Here is a 19,754-nt window from a genome sequence, read left to right on the forward strand (position 1 = left end):
TGTTGAAGGCTGCACACTTGCAGTTGGTTTAACACACTAAAATGCAAGGGATGGAATGTCTCAGCATTACCATCGGATGTTTGGGCAGTGTTATGTAGGGTCTTGACTCAGTTTTCATGTGCTGGAACACAAATGTGCTTCAGAGAGCATCAAATGCACCAGTGAGGGAGTGGGTGCTAAATCAGCTTTCCAGGCTCTGCCAGAGCCGTGAGGATCTATTGTACCTGTTGCGAAGACAGATGCTATGCAAGGGCAGTGAAGCCAGAGCAGAATGAGGAGGGGCTGCTGTGAAAGAGGTTGGAATAACAGTATTCTGCTTTTGAGGGTTTGGACCCCAAAGTTTCTACTTCCTCTTTATATTGTGAGCATACAGAGAGGAGCCCCCCCTCACATCTGCTTTACCTCTTGCTACGTTTTCGCAGCCAAATTTCGGGATTATCAGTAAAGCTGTCAAGAGAACCTTTGACATCAGCTTCATAAAGAGAATATCATGTTGGAAATTGCCTCAGGTAATTAATTAATTCTTCTGTAAATAGAAGGCTTGATATGCATCAGTGGTGCTATGGGATGTTTCTCAAGAGAGAAATAAACTCTCCAGCAGGGCCCATAGCGAGTAGTGAAGCACTCTTCCTATGTGGGAGGCTCATTATCCTTCCAGTTTAATTCTACAAGGAAACAAAAATACAACCTTCATCTTGGTGGATTATATTAGAAGCAAAGTACAGCTGTTCACGAATTCCTCAGGGATGTTCACGTGAGCTTGGCAGCACTCGGGTGAATACACATTTCTCTGGTTACAGGGTAAAAACAACACAGCCTGGCCAGGCTTCGTTGGGCACGGCAAGTGGGGTCTTTGAGCTGCGCAGGCTAGGAGTCGGTAGCAAGGTACAGTCATGGCACCCACCTCACAGCATGCCTCTACCTGGCGGGTCCAAAGGAGAAGTCCAGACCATGGCACATTTTCTGCTTGCAGTGCTCTCCAGGCCACGGCAATGCTTGCAGTAGTGCTGGCAGACTTGGGCTCCACGTTCGGGGGTGAACATGGCAGCGACTTTGGAAGTGAGCTTTGGAGGATGTTACTTATGTTGGAGAATTGCTTGCTTTTCAGTACATGGCTGGTCTCCCAAACTATTATCAAAGCAATCTTTCCCATTCTAGCATTTAATCAGAGTTAGAATGGTTTCTAAGTAGGCACAGTGTCTGTTTGGTGATGTTTTTCTAGTTGGATCCTATGGACATAGAAGAGTCCTTTTCTTTAACATTTGTATTTATAGATTTTAGCAGTATAGAAGAGTAAAGAGAGAAATGTTTCCTTTTAGTGCTAAAACTGTCTTCTCCACTGACTCTTAGGTTTGGAGGGGCACCTTGGCTCGTCTTCGCTATAAGAGGACAAAGGCTGCCCTGACGATACTCAAGTATTACCGCCGCTACAAAGTGAAGGCCTACATCCATGAAGTTGCCCAACGCTTTCGCAATGTGAGGTCAATGAAGGATTATGGCAAGCATGTGCAATGGCCCACTCCACCAAAAGTGCTGCACCGATTTGAAGAGGCACTCCAGATGATTTACCATAGGTACACATAAAACTTTTTGTGTTTTCAGTCTAGCCCAGAGGACTAAACAATTACTGCTTGTTCCATAAAAGTTGGAAAAGTGAGTAGAGAACATGAACTGGGAATCAAAGATGAAGGTATTAGGGGCTTCTGGTACTCTTGACCATGAAAATAATTATTCTGTTTTAGAGATTTACTCAGGATGGACATTGTATTTCCTTCCTCAGTCCCTCTCTTGGCCTTTCTGATCAGTTTTGAAAGCAAAGAGCAGCTGGTGTTAGGCAGGGGGAAAGAGAAAAGGTCTAGACTCCATCAAGACTTCTATAAGTTATTTTTTCTGCAATAGATTAAGAAGTGTTTCACTATTCACCATATGCAGAAAAGGTGTTTTATACAACCTTCTGATATCTAAAACCTTTTTCCTCTGGCAAGTCTGGTATTGTAGACAAGAGGGATATAAAGCAGTTACAATTCCAGTTTGAAAAATGATAACTTCAGAAAGTCAGTGAACGAGAGAAATGTTGGCTGAATGGAACATCTAGAGATCTCTAGTTGAGCCATCTGCTTGATGCAGTGTTAGCACCAGCACCAGATCGGGTCAGTTTTTTTTTTCTTTTTTCTCAGATGTCTCTTGGAGACCATCTGCAACCTCTTTGGGTAGGCATCCTGCTTTCTGAATAAGCTCAGTTATTATAACCACAAAATTTTAGTTACTAAAGACTTTTCACAGCCATAGTCCTAGGGAACTGGTGTTATTGAAGGCTGGAATACAGTGTAGAGTAATTGCTGTCCTGTCCTGTCCTGTTTCATATTACAGTTGGTTAGGTTTCGATCATAGGGCCAAATTCAGTTATTAAAGGAGAATGATGTTGTAAACAAGCCAAAAAAATGGCTTGGAAAAACTTTATTGCAAACAGATGTGCTGGTAGTTTACATCTGGGCACTAGAGGGAAGGAGGGGAAAGAGTACCAGCAAAAGTTGTCAGGAATCAAAGGTGCTATGTCACCTAAAGCTGGAAACCTAAGTATTGTATGAAAGGATGCAATGAAAGGACTTCTTTTTTTTTCTTGCCATTTGTAGTCTAGGCTTGTCCTTGTTTGCTCATTAGACAAAATTAGTGCTCATAGTGCACGGTACAGACTGTGGACCTGACTCAGGCTTTCTGTGGCAGGTGGAGAGCAGGTGAACTCATCCGGAGCATCCCACCAAAAGACCTACCTCAACTGAGGGCAAAGGTTGCTGCCATGGAAGTGCTGAAGGGTCACAGAGCTGATCTTGGGCTACAAAGAGCTTGGGAGGGGAATTACATCGCACTGGTGAGTACAACTGAAGTAACCGATGCAAATAGAAGGGGACTGCTGCAACAGCTGTAGCTCAGAACACTAAAAGGGTAGAAATATGATATGAAATTTGAAAAAGTGGGTATTTGAAGGGAAAGTACTTTCACATTTTCTCTGTGGGTTTCAGATGGTCTTTGATTTCTACTGTGCTACAAGTTAAATTTTCTGAATACAAAGCCTAGTATGAATGAACATAACATTACCAACAACACTCATACCTAGTATGAGTGAATATAACCTTCCCAAACAACATTAAATGATACTGAGTAGTGCCATTAGCTGACACTTCAAATGCCCAAGCCTAGGGAAGAAAGAAGTATAAAGCAGAAATTCTAGATAAAATGAGATGTTAAGAAATAGAATTAAATGAAAAGGAACAAAGAATTTTTACCTAGGCAAGTTGTAATGCTTCTTTTACTCCATCCTTCCTTCAAGTATTTTGTTTTGTTAAGGTTTTCTCAGAAAGCACATAAAACTCCAGATGCTCTGCTGCTCTTCAGCGAGGCAGGGACTGGCCGAAGCCTTCAGACTCGGTGGTGCAGCTGTGGTTCTGCCAGGCCTGGCATGACGTAATGCAATTACTTTCTTTAGTAAGCAAGAAGAATTGTGTGCCTGTTTGCTCTTTCAGAGACCAGATAACCCTCAGACCACAGGCTCCTTCATCCCTGTTGCCACTGAGCTGAAACGGAAAGACAAGTACATGAATGTCCTCTTCTCGTGTCACGTCCGCAAGGTAATCGGCGTGTGCGTGGTCTGCAGATGCGTGAGCTGGGTGGGGAAAATTCTTGCAGCTGGAATTTTGTGAAGCAGAGGGCGAGGAGAGGTAATGCTGGAGATATTTCAACAGGTGGCATTTGAAAGCAGTCCTATTTTAAGGAATAGTATCAGTGATTTTTGATGGATGCATCATTCTGAACCTATTGCACCAAAGGATGCTTTTTCTGAGGGGCTTCTCTGGCCTCTTCATTTCAGAGGAATGAATAAATTCTGTGTAACTAGCTTGGGTCCGACTTTTTCCATGCAGAAAGTTGGTTCTTTTTCTTTTCCTTAAATTGATTGAAAGGTTTTAAAAACTAATTAGAATAATGTGCTTGCATAATTTTTTATGGGTAGTTTAGAATGATCTATATTATGCTGTTTTTAAATGTCTGTCAGGATAAGATACTTTGACTTTTACAAAGACAAAAACATTCAATGGCAGGGCTACTGATATTCAAGTGTTTTTCAGGAGCTTTATATTTGTATATGCTTTTTATTTCCAAAAATGTGCTTTTGTAGTTGGTCTCCACTTGCCAGAAGTAGAGCATGTGTGTGATCTTTATGATTCTGCAAATATATTTAACAGTAAAACAAAATTAATTTTGCAGTGAGAAATATCGCTTTATAACAAAACTTCTTTGCAAGAGGTAGTGATTTATATTATTTATACAACAGTAAGTGATTTCTGTATATAAAAACAGAAATCTTTTATTGCTAAAACTATTTCAGTGGAGTAGTCCATTGCTTTTAACGTGTTCACTTCAAGAGTGTGGTTTGCTGATTAAATGAGTGGTTTGAGTGAATATTGGTTTATGTTGTTAGGATTAAAGGAGGATTGGGTGAGTCTGAATCTGAACCTCATCTTTACAATCTTGGCAGCAGTTTGTCTGGAACCTGTGTGACAGAGAAAGAAATACAGAAGAATTTCACCCTGGCTTTTTTCACCATAGTCTGAAAACAAAGGAATTCCTATTGTAATTCATTTAATAAGCTAGAACCAAATTATTGCTGTTTCTAGCTAAACTGGAATAATTGTAAAAATACAATATTCAGTTCTTAACGAAGTGACTGTAGGAGTTGTCACTTTGAATAAGAATGGAGAGACGGTGAGGGGAATTGCTTGGGGTGTGTATAATATTAAACTCCCACAGTGGGTGGTATACATATATTGCTCACTGTTATGCAACTTTTAATCTTTTAAATCCTTCTGTTTCTCTCACTTGCTCCTGATTCAGCTTTAAAAAACAAAATCCTGCACAGGAATAGGTAAAAGCAGATTTTTTTTCCATACCTTATTGTGTTCAGTAATTGCAAGCACAGAACTCTTACCTTTAGGCAAGCATCTGAGCAGTTCCTTTTTGTTTATGGTGCATGAAGAAAGCTTTGAGAATGCAAACAGGCCTTGTTTCAATACTTCCTTTTACTGTGTTTATGTTGTTGGAAAAATGCATTTTCTGCTGTGGTTTGTTACATTGGTGTCCTACCACTTTATTGATGATGATAAAAGCAGTTTGGAGACAGAGAAGATGTTGCCCATCATAAAGTAGGTTTCCACCTGAAATTTCAGTCCTTGCAGAGGTGAAGAAAGCTTTAGCTTATCATGGGTGCTTTAAGCTCAGTTGAAATAGGGAAACGCCACAGAGACTGTGAGGTTATAGACTTGCAGTCTTGAGGTTTTTAAATTGTCTTGCAACTTTTTTGATCCTTTTAAAGGTTAAATCGTTGGTCGCTCTCGTATATCAGAGAGGTCAGGCTTCATCCTTCCTTTGCCTGTTTAGTTAAGGACATCTTTGCCTGGCTTTTGAAGTAATCAGCAGTGGAAGCACACACAAGCATGGCAGGAGGCTACACATGACTCAGGTAGGACAGGTGAACCTGCAGGTGCCAGCAGAGGATGGCAGCTGGCTGGCACGTGGGAATGGCTGCTCCTCCAAACCCAGCTGTCCCTGAGTCTTCAGAGTCATTAATACTTTTCTGGTCTTCATCCTTAAAGATCTGTCTTAGAAAAAGTAGCTAAATGAAATGATGGCCTTGAAGAAACGAGTAGGAAGCACCTCTTCCCAAACAAATGGATAAAATCACTCCAGCATTACTGTTGAGGACAAACCCGCATCTAGGACCTTTAATGGTGTATGTAAGACTGGCCATTTCAGTACATCTCTGTGTTTAAACTCAAAAGCAAATGACCCCTTTCAAATCCATGCTTGGATGTAATAACTTTTTGAGTGAACTGCTTGTCTTCCCTCATATATGGACAAGAAATGTCCAAGCAAGCCTGAAGTGAACAGAGGAGAGAAACAAACAATCGTGAACTTTGAAAGCTAACAAGACAAAGATCTGACATTTCAAGATTTATCATTTTACTTTCCAACCAATGCACTTCTTTACAGAATTGAAATTAAATCAGAACCTCAGATTTGCAGACTAAGCAAGAGTGAAAATTGCTGTAAAGCCTGTAAGCAACTTCATTCTTTGACTAGACGAACAGTCTTTTCCCTGAAAACAGTGTTAGCCTGTCTTTCACTGTGTCACATAAAAGAATTTACATTTTGAGCTGTGTTTTTAAAACTATGGTGTTTTTTTTTGTCAAAAATAGCATTCGGCTTCTTTACCCAAAAGTATTGTAGTCAGTGCTATTGGGCAGGGGAAATTTCTTTTTTAAAAAGATTTTTTTTTAAATGAAAATTCTTCTTGTTAGCTTTTTCCTCTTCTAAATTGCCCATGTAATACCACATTACCTGCACAGGTGTGGCATTTGATGTTAGCACGTACAATGACAGACAATGGTCTGAACATTTGAAAGGGAGCTGTTTTCACTGCAGTGAAGTTTGTCAAATTTCTTATGCTAAACCTGGTTTGTTGTGGATTTGCAAATTGACTGTTACTGCTTGTTTCTCAGCTGAAACTTGGCTCTCACAAGCTTTAGCAGGGGACTGAAAAACATGTTACGGAAGTGAAAATGTAATTACTTACCAGGTGATTTCACTGCTTTGCTTAAAAAATGCTCTTCAACAAAGCATCAGTCCACAGAACAGGGTTACTCAAGTTCATTGGTGGTGTATTTTCATGATTCAGCTTATTTGGGGATTCTTGAGCAAAATGTGCTGTTTCTGATGGTCCTTGTGTCAGGCAGAAAGGTGTTTCAGTAACAAGAGAGCACTTTGGGTTGAGATAAATGTTTTATTTCTGGAGCCACATCAGACTTCCTTTACGCCTTTGAATAAGGTGCCATACCTTCCTTCCACCATGTGTAAAGCAGTTCTTGTCTTTCAACAGCAATATTAGGTGTCTGATCCTTAAATTTTTCAGATAATTGCAGTCTAATACACTTCTTTCTTTGAAAAGAAATGACATTAAGAGGATAAGTACTGGGTGAATTGAACAGACACAAGTCTGGAGTTCATATATGTAAAAAAGTTAACATATAGAACGTATCTGCTGTGGATTGTAAGATATTTGCTAACCATTAACTTCTTTGAAACAGATTTTTTTTTAGCTGATTGACGTTGCTCTAGTGAAATCAAGAAAGTAATAGCAACTCACAACATCCAGGGAGCTGCTCTTGAAGTATTGGTAACTGCTGTTAAAGTTTTCTTTAGCTTGAGTGTATGGGGTCTTAATTTCAACAGTTTGAGATGAATAATAGCAAGCAAATCTCTTTGGACCGAAGGTTTTGTAGTTCTTTTTATAGAATGCCTGTGAAGAGATTTTGACGTCTCGCTGATGGGATATGCATGTGTTTGCTTTCTCACAGTAGGTATAGGTAGAAGCAGGTCATTTCTGCCTGTGGAAAAATAAGTCTTTACTGAGCATTATGATGCTCTTTATTTTTGAGATGAATTTTTCAAGGTTTTTGCTAAGGGAAACCAAATGCATATTTCATGCACACCACCAGATTTTGTTTTATCACCTAGGAAACAACAATTTCTCCTTTTTTAGAATAAGGCTTTTTTCCCCATTTTTCTCCCTTGTCATTTGTGGCACCATGCTCCCTCGAGAGGACCATCTCCAAAGCCTGGTGCCTCTCACCCTGCAGTGGCAGAGACCTGGAAAGCTCATTTGAAGGTTTTTCTGCTATTGGCTGAGGGTTGGACCTTCATTTTTCCCTATAAGCTAGTCAGGAAGCTAAATTAGGACTGATTCACATTGGGATCAACAAAGATATAAATAAAAAAAGCCCAGAAGGTGCAGAGAACACAATGCGAGGAAGGGCTGTTCTCTGAGAGGGTATAATCAGTATCTGAGAACATAAGGCCTGTCTCTACTCCTACAAAATCAAAAAGAATAGTGGCATTTGCAATTGTGCTGGCATTTCTCTGAATCTCTTCTGTTCGTGCTTCCCAATGTGACAGGTTACTTCTAAAAACACAGCATGTATTATTTACATAAATATGCCATAGATGCATGAGGCACCTTAAGCAAAGCAATTGCTTGGAAAGAGATGAAAAGGACATGAATTCCTCAGCAGCGAGAATTTGCTTCTCATGTGAGATAAGCTGCTGTTCGTCCCCTTTGATGTGTCTCTAACTCTTCAGCTGAATTTATTGTTCAGTGTGAACGCTACAAACAGTGGGTAGACACAAGGAAGAGTCTGAAACACTCTGGTAAAACTGCTCTAATGTTAGATTGCCTTTCAGAATCAGAATGTGCTTTGAGGGCAGGGACATTTCTTCTCAGAAAGAGCAGTCAGGCATTGGGACGGGTTGCCCTGGGAAGTGGTGGAGTCACCATCCCTGGGGGTGTTCGAGGAAAGGGTGGACGTGGTGCTTGGGGACACGGGTTAGTGGGTGACATTGATGGTAGGGGGTGGCTGGACCAGATGATCCTGGAGGTGTTTTCCAGCCTTAATGTTTCTGTGATTCTGTGTGACACTGATGAGAGGCTAGAGCCTGAGCTGGAAAACGTGATGTGGAACAAGGTCTTATCAGGCTGCAATTTGCAAGGTCCTGCAGTTTTGCCACCTAACCTAACCCATAAAAGTGACCTAAAAGAAAGCTGGAGAGGGACTCTCTCAGGGAGTGTATCCATGGAACAAGGAATAACGGCTTTGAACAAATGGAAGGGAGATTCAGATCAGATCTGATGTGAGGAAGAAATTCTTCACTCAGAGCACAAAGCGCACATGGGAATTAGAGCTGAAGATGCACCTTGCTTCTGTTCTTTTCTGTAAAGAATAGAATGAAATTACCTAAAAAACAGTGTTAAAAATAAAGCCAGGGCACAGGATGGGAGGTGCAGGACAGTCCTTGTGGTCAAGGGGCAGCCTTTCTCTCTGGCAAACCAAATGGCCAGGGTAGCCAGACCCAGAAGAGGGGCCCTCAGACCCCCAACCCTCCTTCTGCCACGTGAGGGCATCTTCCAGGCCAGTCCCAACACAGCCGCCTTTGGGCACACATGGGCCACGCCATCGCAGAGGCTTTGCTGAGGTCACAGTGGCCACCCCTGCCCCGCTTTAGCTGTGGGCCCTATAAAACAGGCCCCCTGCAGCTGGCCACCGCTCGCTCAGCTACTCGGTCCTCTGATAGCCAGCGTACGCGGCAGGAAGGAGACTAGAAGGAGCAAGGCGAGAAGCGGCCCTCCTTGGTGTGCGAGGACAGCTATGGCGTCCAAAGAATCACCAAGAAAGAAGGCAGCTAACATGGAGAAGTGTCATGGGCGGAGGTATAGCACCGGCAGCACAAGACACACCAGTGCTCGAGGGACCTGTGGCATGCAGCCCAAAGACACATTTAAGCGGTACCACTGGTACCGCAACGATGTGGGGAACAGGCTGCCCGCTCATACACCCAGCGCCAGGGGGGCTGGGCCTTACCAGTGGTGCAACGGTGGAGTGGTGCCGAGGCAGGAGCATCAGGCAGAGAGCCGCGGGGAGCAGAGGTGTGCCCATAGTTGGGAACACAGTGTGGGAGCCAGGCATAGCCGTAAAACAGATGGCAGCATCAAACCCGTGCGTGAAAATCAAGCTGGGAGTGGCATGGGTCCTAGGGGTGGGATTGGTCGACCCCCTCATTTGACACCCTGGCCTGAAAACATTCCAAATGGAAGGCATCCCGTTTGGGCAGTCTCAGGCAAGGACTGGCTTATCCTCCTACCAAACACCATGGAGCCCATGGAGCTGGATCCACCAGAAGATGTGGAGGAGGCAATGGAAGTGGATCCACCTGTGCCAGAACAGACCTGGGACTCCCATGGCATGTCTTTGCTCTCTGCCATCCGAGAGCACCAACAGCAGTGCAGGAGTGCCCGGCCAGCTCCCTACCAGTCATCACTCAGGCTCCATGCCAAACATTAGCTTGGAGCCACCAAACACCTCAGACATCCCGCAGGCTTACCTGCAGGATGTCCCGGCAATAAAGAAATCTGTTGCCAACTCTCAGGGCTTGTGTGTGTGCTGCTTTCACAGAAGTTTAGTGGGTGACATTGGTGGTTGGGGGTGGCTGGACCAGATGATCTTGGAGGTGTTTTCCATTGAAAACATAGAACTTTCATGATTCTACGTTTCTAGGGAAGCCTTGCCTTCCCAAGCCATGGAGAGTGGTGTCCAATGAGCTGCACATCCCAGGCATGGCTGGCAGAGGCTGCGTTGCTCTGCTCAAAGAACCCCGCAAGCAGCACCACACGCTCCTAACTTTCTTTCTCCATGGCATTCAATATTTCATTTTATTTTTTTTCTCCCATCCATTCCTTCCTAACATAATTCCAGTCATTCAGCATCTCTGCTTGTGAGATTTTCCAGGCTCTTACCTCTTTTCTTTACTTTCTTCGAACCATTATATTCTCATTTGCCTTTTCCACCCCAGTGTGTCACCAGTATCCCAAGTAAGAGCCTGGCAACCAGGACATTATTTCCCGTGCTTGTCTTTACTGCATTTAAACTCCTTCCTTGTTTTCAGCTGCCTCACATGTTTGTGCCAAGATATCCAAAGCTGTCTAAAATCATCTTCAGTTACTTTTTCTGAGTTGGTGTGGTTAATTTAAAGCTGTCATGTAGCTCTCCGATTTGCATTTTTTGCTTTTATCTGCTATGAACTTTGCCACTCTGCTGCCTGTCGGTGGAGCATATTTAAGGTCTCCAGTTGTCTCCTGATTTCACCTAGGAAAATCATATTTATGTTCATGTGCCTCATCACATCTCACCCTTGTTTACACTTCTCAATTGATTAATAAATATCTCTGTGACTGTGATACACCGATAACTCTGGTTTTGCCTTGGTGAAAAATATTTTTTACTTTCTGCCTTACTTTCTTACTTACTTCTGCAAAGACTTTGCTTGGTGACTGTTTAGTACCTAGCCTCTTGGGAGTGGGCCTGTGAAAGTCTAGGTTGCATTAAATATTCTCATTTTGTGTAGTATTTGCTTGACGAATTAATTGTAATGTTAGAGAAACACGTGTTTCCTCTCTGAAAACCCTGCTTGCTAGAGCCTAACATCACCAGCAGCCTAGAATAATATTTGTGATGAGCTGCAGGAGGATGGGAGGGATTTAAATGATCTGTGTATAGAAAGGAGATGTGACTAAAGTCATGATCCCAGGGTATAAAACACTGCTCTGGAGAGAATATAATTTTCTTTCCTGTGGGAATGTGATCTTCCTACTTCTGTTTCTGTAAAAAATCACATCAACTGTGTGAGATATGTAACAGTAGTTGACTAGTATCAGTCTTCCTGTATTTTCTCCAAATCAGATGTTATTGTGAAGGTACAACATTTAGTATCTTGTAGCCTTTGAATGAGTGCATTCTTAATAAACAGTTGCATGTCTTTACAATAATTTTCCGGAGGTGCTTATGGCTTATATGGCATTTGACAGCATTTTTAGTGATTTAATTTATCAGGGATGCTGTTGCTGGAGACCTGATTGATAGCCTACAATATACATGAATTCAGAACATCAGAATATCTGGAATTAAGAGAAATGATATAATTACATTTCTTGGTGCTCGGCTGTGTCTATTACTTTGCATCATTAGCTGATCCTTAAATAATCTTTTTTTTTTTTTCTTTTTGCTCTTATGTAGAAACAGGATGTGTGGACGGGAACAAAATACTAGGACATGGGGCTGTGTACTTGACTGTTTTTAACTGCACTTGGTTCTTCCAGAACAGCTGCAAACTCATGCATTTCTGTCTTCCCATAGTTATTTTTTTACTTTATAAAAATGTTGAATATAATTGGTTTAAAAAAAAAAAAAAAGTTTTAGGGTTGATCCACGTGAAATAAAATATAAGAATACTATAAGACAGAGCTTCTTTTCCCTGTGCACTGTCAGTGGAGCTGCTAGTGTTGGCTTTCATTGCCCCTTTCTTCTGAGTGTCTGGTTATGCAAGCAGTATCCCAGGTGGATAGTATTTTGAGTATAAACTGAAGTGAGCCATCTTCTTGACTATGCCTAAGATTATTGCTTGAGGGTTGGGACACATATGTATAAATAATCTCTGCTGCTGTTGACTGACAATGAGATTACAGGTGGTAATACAGCAGTTTGCCTCAGCAGGAAACTGATGGTTCTTCACTGAATTATAGCTGTATCTATAATTGGTCTTAAATTTACAGCTGTAGAGCCCAGTGGCAATATTAAGATATTAATGCTTCCCAATGGCAACACTAAGACGCATTTGCTGAACTACTTGAAACTGTCACAATACTTCAGATACTGTGAAATCTATGTTCTTGGTAGCGTACAGGCTGATGAGATCGTAGAATGATCGAGGTGGGAAGGGACCTCTGGAGTCTGTGGTCCGACCTCCTGCTCAGAGCAGGGCTAGCTTCAAGTAGATGAGGTTGCTTAGGCTGTTCGTCAGCTGAGCTTTGTAAATCCCCAAGGATGAAGATGGCACAGCCTCTGTGAGCCCTGCACCAGAGCTTCCACCCTGCCAGTGAGTTTTTTTTTCCCATATGTCCCATAGGACTTTCTGCTGCTGCACTTTCTGCCCATTGCCTCTTGTCCTTTGGCCATACTTCTCTGAGAAGTCTAGCTCCATCTCCTCCGCACTCTACCTTTGTCATAGAGTACAGCCATGTAAAGATGAAATAAGTTTGTCTCTTTCTGGAGGCCAGCACTGAAGTTGTTTGAAATACAGTCTGATTTTCCTCATTTATCTTGTAGGAGTGAATCAGGAGACCAGATTCCAGTTCAAAACAACATTAGAACAGTGTAAGCATTTAACAGCAGCAATCTTCCTCAGTGGTCAGTTAACCTTAGAGGTACACGTGCCTCTGCATGCTTTCCTGTCTGCATTAGAAGTTCGCTGCTTGTTGTAGCTTTGCTCTCTGTGTTCCCAGAACAGCAGCAGAGAGCGTAGCTGGGCAGCAAGCCCAATTTAAAGAAGTTCTTTTGAGGGTCTTGAACTCACCAGTGATACTTAGACATCACTGCCTTGAATGCCATGTCCTTAACAGAAAGCAAAGTCAAGTTAAAATACCAGATAAGTGATGTCCACCTCAACAGAAAAACCTGCTACTGACAGCCAGGGTCTGGCACAGCCAAGCTGATCCTTTGGCTCGCCCTGCATTCTGCCTGTTCATCATCACCCAGAAAATCACCGTGCCTTTCCCTTGCTCTGGTGCTTGTGCGGCCCTCCCCTCACTAAGTTCACAAAAAGGACAGATTTTTGTCAGGCTGATGGGCACCAGAGCTAGCTTGGGGTTTGAGGTTAGACCCCCTGGAAAGGGGAACGGATTTCTTGCTTAGCAAGGGAGAGGCTTGTGTTCAATACCCTTTGCAGCCTGCAGGCATTGCAGCTTGGGTCTTGTGCTTACCAAGAACTACTCTTGCCTTTCTTCTACCAGGTGGTTGCACCAGGTCCCTGTATGCAGACCGGGCTCTCCCAGGCTCCTCCCTCTCTATTCAGTCTTCAGTTCCTTTTGCAGAGCGGCAGAAGTGGAGGAGCGTGCCCTTACAGGGCTAACACATCACTAATGAGCCGGGGAAGGATGCTCGTCCAGGTTTCCCACTTCTTGGGCTAGTTGCTTGGCTACACTGAGAGCACAAATGTTTTAAAAGAGGGAAATGGGACCTGTTCAAATTTAGGATGGGCCATCTGCTTTCAAATGCATCAGGTCTGGCACACACCCTGGTGACACCCTTTTAGCTCTGTAGGGGGCAGGTGTTCGGCATTGTTCTTTTGAGGTGACAAAGGCACATACATAATGTAGGAACAAAAGCTGTCTGCCTGGCTTTGGGGTCTGCTCAGTGGACAGGGACGTAGGTTAAAAATTGCCAGTGGAAGGCATCTGTCCTTGGTTTAGGCCACGGTTGTCCCAGCCCTCCTGGATGGCTCTAGGAATGTTGCTTCTTTGAGATTGCCCATTTCTCTGTTTATAAAATATGATTATGGGGTCAACCTTTTCACTCCTTCAAGTAAACCTATTGAAGATCTACGTGAGTTTTGCATGTCTACTGCTGCAGACTTTTTATTCTGCATCTTTTTGCATTGATCACTGTGACTGAAAAATTACTTCTTTACAGGTCAATCGCTTTAGTAAGGTGGAGGACCGAGCAATTTTCATTACTGATCGACACCTTTATAAGATGGACCCTATGAAGCAGTACAAAGTGATGAAGACCATCCCCCTCTATAATGTAAGTACAAGGCCTGGAGAAGCTCATCTCAGGCTGTCTTAGTCACAGGCAGTGCATCTACTGTTTAGCTCCGTTTTCTGATCTACAGAATGGAAGAAGACCTTGGTTTACATTTTTTATATATTTAATAGCTTTAAACCACTTAAGTGCAACTATCTACAGCACTGATGTCTCATGTTAGCTTTTAATTTTGGTGCATAAATTAAAAGCTAAAAACCAAACTGCTTATTGCACTTTCTTCTGGTTGTTCTTCTATTTTGTTATTTATTTGCTGTGTGCTGCAAAATCTTGGCCCCATAAGGGGGCTAGCATTTCACAGTGGCTTAAGACACACTTTCTCTGTCTCTTGGGGTTTGTTTGATCCTTCATGTTGTTTGATTTTATTTATATATATATTTGTTCATGTTTAATGTAAATCTTATCAAAGCAAAATTCAGAATTGTAGTGAGGTATCTGGCCTTCAGGGTAGCAGAGTTTAGCTGCCAGTCACAAAGAAGCAGATTATCACTGATAGGAAGGGGGATGGGAGGAAAGCTCATTTTTAGCTCTTCAGCATCCTGGAGTGTGGATTCAACTGCTTGTTTGTTTTCCTCAGCCTGAGGTAACACCACTGTGATTATCTTAAACCTACAGAACCTGGCTGGGTTGCTTGCAAATGCCATATGCAAATTTGTTAGGACGTTTGCATTTGAAGAATTAATAAATCTGCAGGCCCCACATTGCTGAAAGACTAAAGATGGGATTAGGGTAACAGTAAAACCTAATCTGCAGATATGGATGGAATGATTAGCTCAGATTGCATCCTCAGTGATGGTTTTGTTGGACTTCTTCTAACGTCCTTGCTGGTTACCCACCAAAGCTGCACACTGCAGTATGTGGAGTAACTGCTCACCTGCCTTACTTGTTTCCCCTAACAAGAAAACGAGAATCTGTTGTAGCAAAGCAGTGTGACTGTGACAGTGTCTCTTGTTTTGAAAAGATATTACTGCCATGTATTAAGCAGCTGCAGGTCATTTTCCTAAGTTGATGTTCTGTTCTACTGACGTTATCTCTTAATTGTACAAAATGAAATTGTCAGCAGACAGTGCTAAATGACTAACTCTTTCTTGTGCAAACGGACTTGTTAAAATCTACGGCAGACAGCTCTTTCAAGGTGGGTGGATTTTTTTTCAAAGAATCAAGGTGAGCTCAGGTAGACAAGGTAGAATTTTGTCCATCACGATTGCTCACTGTTAGTTTTCTAAGCTGTTACCTTAGACAAAATAGTTAGGCTAGTGCAATTCACTTGCTCCATGAGTAATTATAGGTAAAGCTGTATTTATCTCAGCTATAGAAAAATCCCTGCTTTCCCAGTATGTCTGTAATGCAGATGGGTTTAAAGGTGGAGCTGTACATTCAAGTAACAGACCAGGTCACTCTGGGAAGATCTTTCCTGTTGCTACTGGTAGCCTGAACATTTTCCTCTGAGATCCTTAATGCATTAAAAAAAATAAAGAAGGATGCAGTACAGTGTGTTTGGAAACATCAGCTTCCTATTCCTAACTCCAAAGAAGCTGGAACACAAATGCACTGCAAAAGGAGCCAGACACTTAACAAACTATTGTCCTGGGTTTGGCTGGGATGGAGTTCATTGTCTTCCTAGCAATGTGGATGCAATTTGTAGGTTGCCTATAGAAAGTCTGTTACTTAGAAATGTTAGTAATTACTGTTTTTTCGCAAGACATGTATGTCTGAAATGGAGGATCCATTCACACAGGGTGAGTGGCGACTTGGCTGTAGCATGGGCTGCCTGTGTTGGCTGTCTGCTTTGCATCTCCTGGAGCAGCAAAGCACTTAAATGTTCTGTGCATATAGGTCTCCTGTTGTGACAATATTTGAATTTCTATAGATAGGAATCAGCTTTATTTGTAGATCTGCAATTATTCCCTTTTCCAGCCTACCCCTAGGCTTCTTGACTGCAGTTTCCTTTACCTGACCAATCACCAAGAGCTCCTGGGGTACTTCCTATGGGAGGAATGGGTCTAAAAAACCCCTCAGTGACTCACACAGGTGCCAGTCTTATTCCAGCCTGGACGTTTGACGAAAATAATCTTTGGTAAATGCTGTAATGATGTATTTCTGCTCTGTTGGCCAAAGGTCCTCCTTTCACCTGCTTCCGCCCCACTGTGGTCCTTGGGAACACAAGAAAATCTGTGGGCACATGGATAGGGGTGGCATCATGGTGACAGGACACGTCCACTGGTCCTACTGATTTGCTGCTGGCTCCTCTCTGAGCAGCAGGAAGAAGAGAGTTTGGAAATGTATTTGGTTTCTATATAGTATGTGAAATACATGTTTTTTTCACTAGTATCTCTTAAACTAAACTCCTGCTAATGATCAGTGCTGTAATCCAATAGCTTTTCCCTTTTCTGGTTGTGCTTTGTGTTGTGTTACTGAGTGATTTGCATATGTGTTGCCTGCTGCCTCGTGTGTGCTCCCTTGTTTTTCTGCACACCCGATCTCTGCCTGCGTGGGAGCCCCGTGGCAGTGCGCAGGGAGGTGCTGTAAGTGGCCATCCGTGATGCAGATATTTGTTCCCTTTCGTAGAAAGAACAATTGTTTGAACTGATATGAATATTTCTGAGAAGCGAAAGGGTAATAAATACACTGGTCTTGGTGTTTATCGGTGTATCAGGTATGTCCCACCAGAAAGGTGCACGCTCGCTGGGGAAGATGGATTGCCCTTCTAACATGTAAGGGTGAACCCAGCTGAAATTCATCTGCCTGTTAGCTGTGCTGCTTGCCATCAGCATTTCAGAAGCACCCTATCAACATGGCAACATCCTTAGGGATGGTGTTTCCATGGAAATCTCATCGGAGACAGTCAGCTAATGTCTGTTCCTACCATAAACTTGTTTTCGGCTGAAGTAATCGCACTATAGTTTCCCATCTCCTTTAGCTATGTTTACTTGTAAATGGTTTAAGCATAGCCCTTAATGTATGCCTGCTTGGATTTCAGGTTCTGCATTCTTCTTTCATACCCTGTGTAAGGAATCTGTAATTTCGCGCAAATGATTACAAAGCAATAACTTTCCTTTCAACCCTGGTGGTTTCACTGGACCGAGCTGCTACTTTAGGGGATTTTTTGTGTGCAACTGTTCTGGCAGTTGCTTCAGAAGTACCACTGTACAATTATCTTTTTATTCTTACCTGGAGAAAAAAAGAAACAGATACTGTCAAGAAGGAATTAGAAGATGATTGAGCAGCAGAAAGGATCTTACGAATGTCTTTCCCAGTACAGTGAAAAATATAATAAAGGAAATTCTGTGGCTGCTGAGAATTTTCTTCTGATCTGCAAGCAGGGCTAATATTAGTGTTTGTAAATACTGAGATAAGCACCTTCTCTAAAATTATTTCTTTTGTATTATTTTTATTTGTTCAGATAGCTTTGTGAGGAGGGGCAAAATAGGAACATTTTGAAGGGCTCATGGACTTCTAATACAGTTCTTTTGAATAATTAATGTTTAAATAGGCTTTTCAAATTCAGAGATTTCAACTTGTTCATCTTTCATACTTGGTACACATTTAAAACCGTGATGGCAGTAGTCCCTGTGGTGATATTGTGCTCCCAGGATGTTATTTAAGCATGCAAATTAATTTTAAGGGACACCATAAACCCAGGCAGCTGTTGATGTGTGTGCATGAAGTGTAGCTTGTTTTGGAAGTATTTCCTAACCTTAAAATACCGTGAATGGCAGAGAATAAACTCCACCTGTGTTGGGTATGTGCAACTGGTAGCAGGAGGTCTCTGCTTAGCGCCTAGAATATCAGCAATAACTGTCGTCTGTTGTGCTGCAATAAGCCAGCAAAATGTGAGTGACTCTCAACTTGTGTAGTGTTTCATCCAGAAAACAGGGCACACACCACACTTCTGCATGCTGGCTGTGGCATGCCTTTCAGAGACAACGCTGCTGTCTGGTATGTGGTAGACATCCGGAGCTGTAACAGGCTTCTTGGAAATAATGCACGGTGCCTACTAAACCAAGCATATGGATTTAGGCTGTTTCTGAGATATTCATGCTTCTGAAAGTACTGCATAGTCTCCAACTCGATCTGTGCTAATATGCTTTCCAACAGAGGCAGTGGGGATACGTAGAAAGCATAGAAGGCTTTTTTTTTTTATTTCTTTAAAAAGAGGATGATGAGATTTTGATTTCAGTAAAACAGTGTAGCAATGCCTCTTGCTTTTAGGAGAATGTGGCTTCCCTCTGCCTGTCCCTGGATGACTCAAAAGAATTGGGTACTCCTTTGGTGGACAAGGAATGTCTGTTCTAGTATCTGTTTGTATTAATCATTCTTTTTCCTCTCTCCCTCTAACACCAGTTTGTAAATGTACTTGCCTCTTGATTTTTCTTTTTGCATCCTTATATTTTGTTTCCCTAGCATAGATGCTTTTTAAAAAAAAAAAAAAATCACCTGAATAGCCTGTGTACCTAGACTGCCACTCCTGATTTTTTCCTGCTTTTGCTTTGGGTGATGATGAGGACAAAGCCTTTAATGTACCAAGTAGTAATTACTTAGCAGACCAAAAAGAAAAAAAATCTCTTTTTATTTTGTCAGAACAGCAAGACATTAATCCATGACTAAATACTGGAATCAACACAGCTTTGTGGGGTTTGCAACTTATATTCTTCATCAGAATGTTTGGGCTTTCAGTAGATTTTGTTCCTGTGTTGTCTGCATATCATTACATTCCTGGAGCTGTGTCTGTGGATGTGAGCGGAGGAGATGGTTGTTGGCCAGACTGATGGTTATTGTTGACTTCCCTTGAAAAGAAAATAAAACAAGCTTGTAGATCTGCCCCTGAGCGATGTGGTGTCATCCAGGGTGAGATCTGGGGGAGCCTCATACCTCCTGGTGCACTCTGGTGAGCAGCACGTGGTGCTGGAAGTGCAGAAGGTGCTGGAAGTGGCACTGCAGGACTGCACCACTGCTAGCAGGAGCTGCTCCAGGGGACGCAGCCTAGGTGGCAGAATTTCCCTGCATTTTAGCTGGGACCATTGACTACCTCCCTGACAAAAACAAACAAACAAACAAACAAAACAAAACAAAAAAAAAAAAAAAAAAAAAAAAAAAAAAAAAAAAAAAAAAAAAAAACTCCAAACCTATCATTTCACTTGTACTTCGGCTTGTGGGAGCAGTATGGTGAGCTTGCACGCTGCCATTCTCCGGACACTGCGCTCGCTGGTAGAGGCAGAACTTGAGGGCAACATGGCATACTGGGATGGAAAGAGCTGGTCTGGCCCTTAGCAAAAAAATATATCAAAGTGTATGACATTGCTCTTGCTTTCTCTTTACAGTTGATAGGATTGAGCGTCTCCAATGGAAAGGACCAGCTTGTGGTCTTCCACACGAAGGACAACAAGGATCTCATTGTCTGTCTCTTCAGTAAAGAGCCATCTGATGACAACAGGATTGGAGAGCTGGTGGGAGTCCTGACGAGCCACTTCAAGAGGTCAGTGTTGTTTGGATTGTGCT

General features: G+C 42.4%; 1 protein-coding gene across 6 annotated transcripts in view; it reads left to right on the forward strand.

Moving 5' to 3' along the window:
* MYO1D (myosin ID) overlaps positions 1-19,754 on the forward strand; it is a 157,564-nt gene that overhangs the window by 81,613 nt on the left and 56,197 nt on the right. For 5 of the 6 annotated variants that reach the window (XM_035347447.1, XM_035347449.1, XM_035347448.1 and 2 more), the window contains exons 17-21: positions 1,351-1,574; positions 2,725-2,869; positions 3,522-3,626; positions 14,124-14,237; positions 19,577-19,731. In XM_035347447.1, the coding sequence (XP_035203338.1) occupies positions 1,351-1,574; positions 2,725-2,869; positions 3,522-3,626; positions 14,124-14,237; positions 19,577-19,731 (743 nt within the window). Of the gene's footprint in view, positions 1-1,350; positions 1,575-2,724; positions 2,870-3,521; positions 3,627-14,123; positions 14,238-15,355; positions 15,728-19,576; positions 19,732-19,754 lie in introns of those variants that run through there. The other variant, XM_035347452.1, reaches the window with a different exon arrangement.

The sequence above is a fragment of the Oxyura jamaicensis genome, chromosome 27 (assembly GCF_011077185.1).
Source record: "Oxyura jamaicensis isolate SHBP4307 breed ruddy duck chromosome 27, BPBGC_Ojam_1.0, whole genome shotgun sequence".
NCBI classification, from domain to species: Eukaryota; Metazoa; Chordata; class Aves; order Anseriformes; family Anatidae; genus Oxyura; species Oxyura jamaicensis.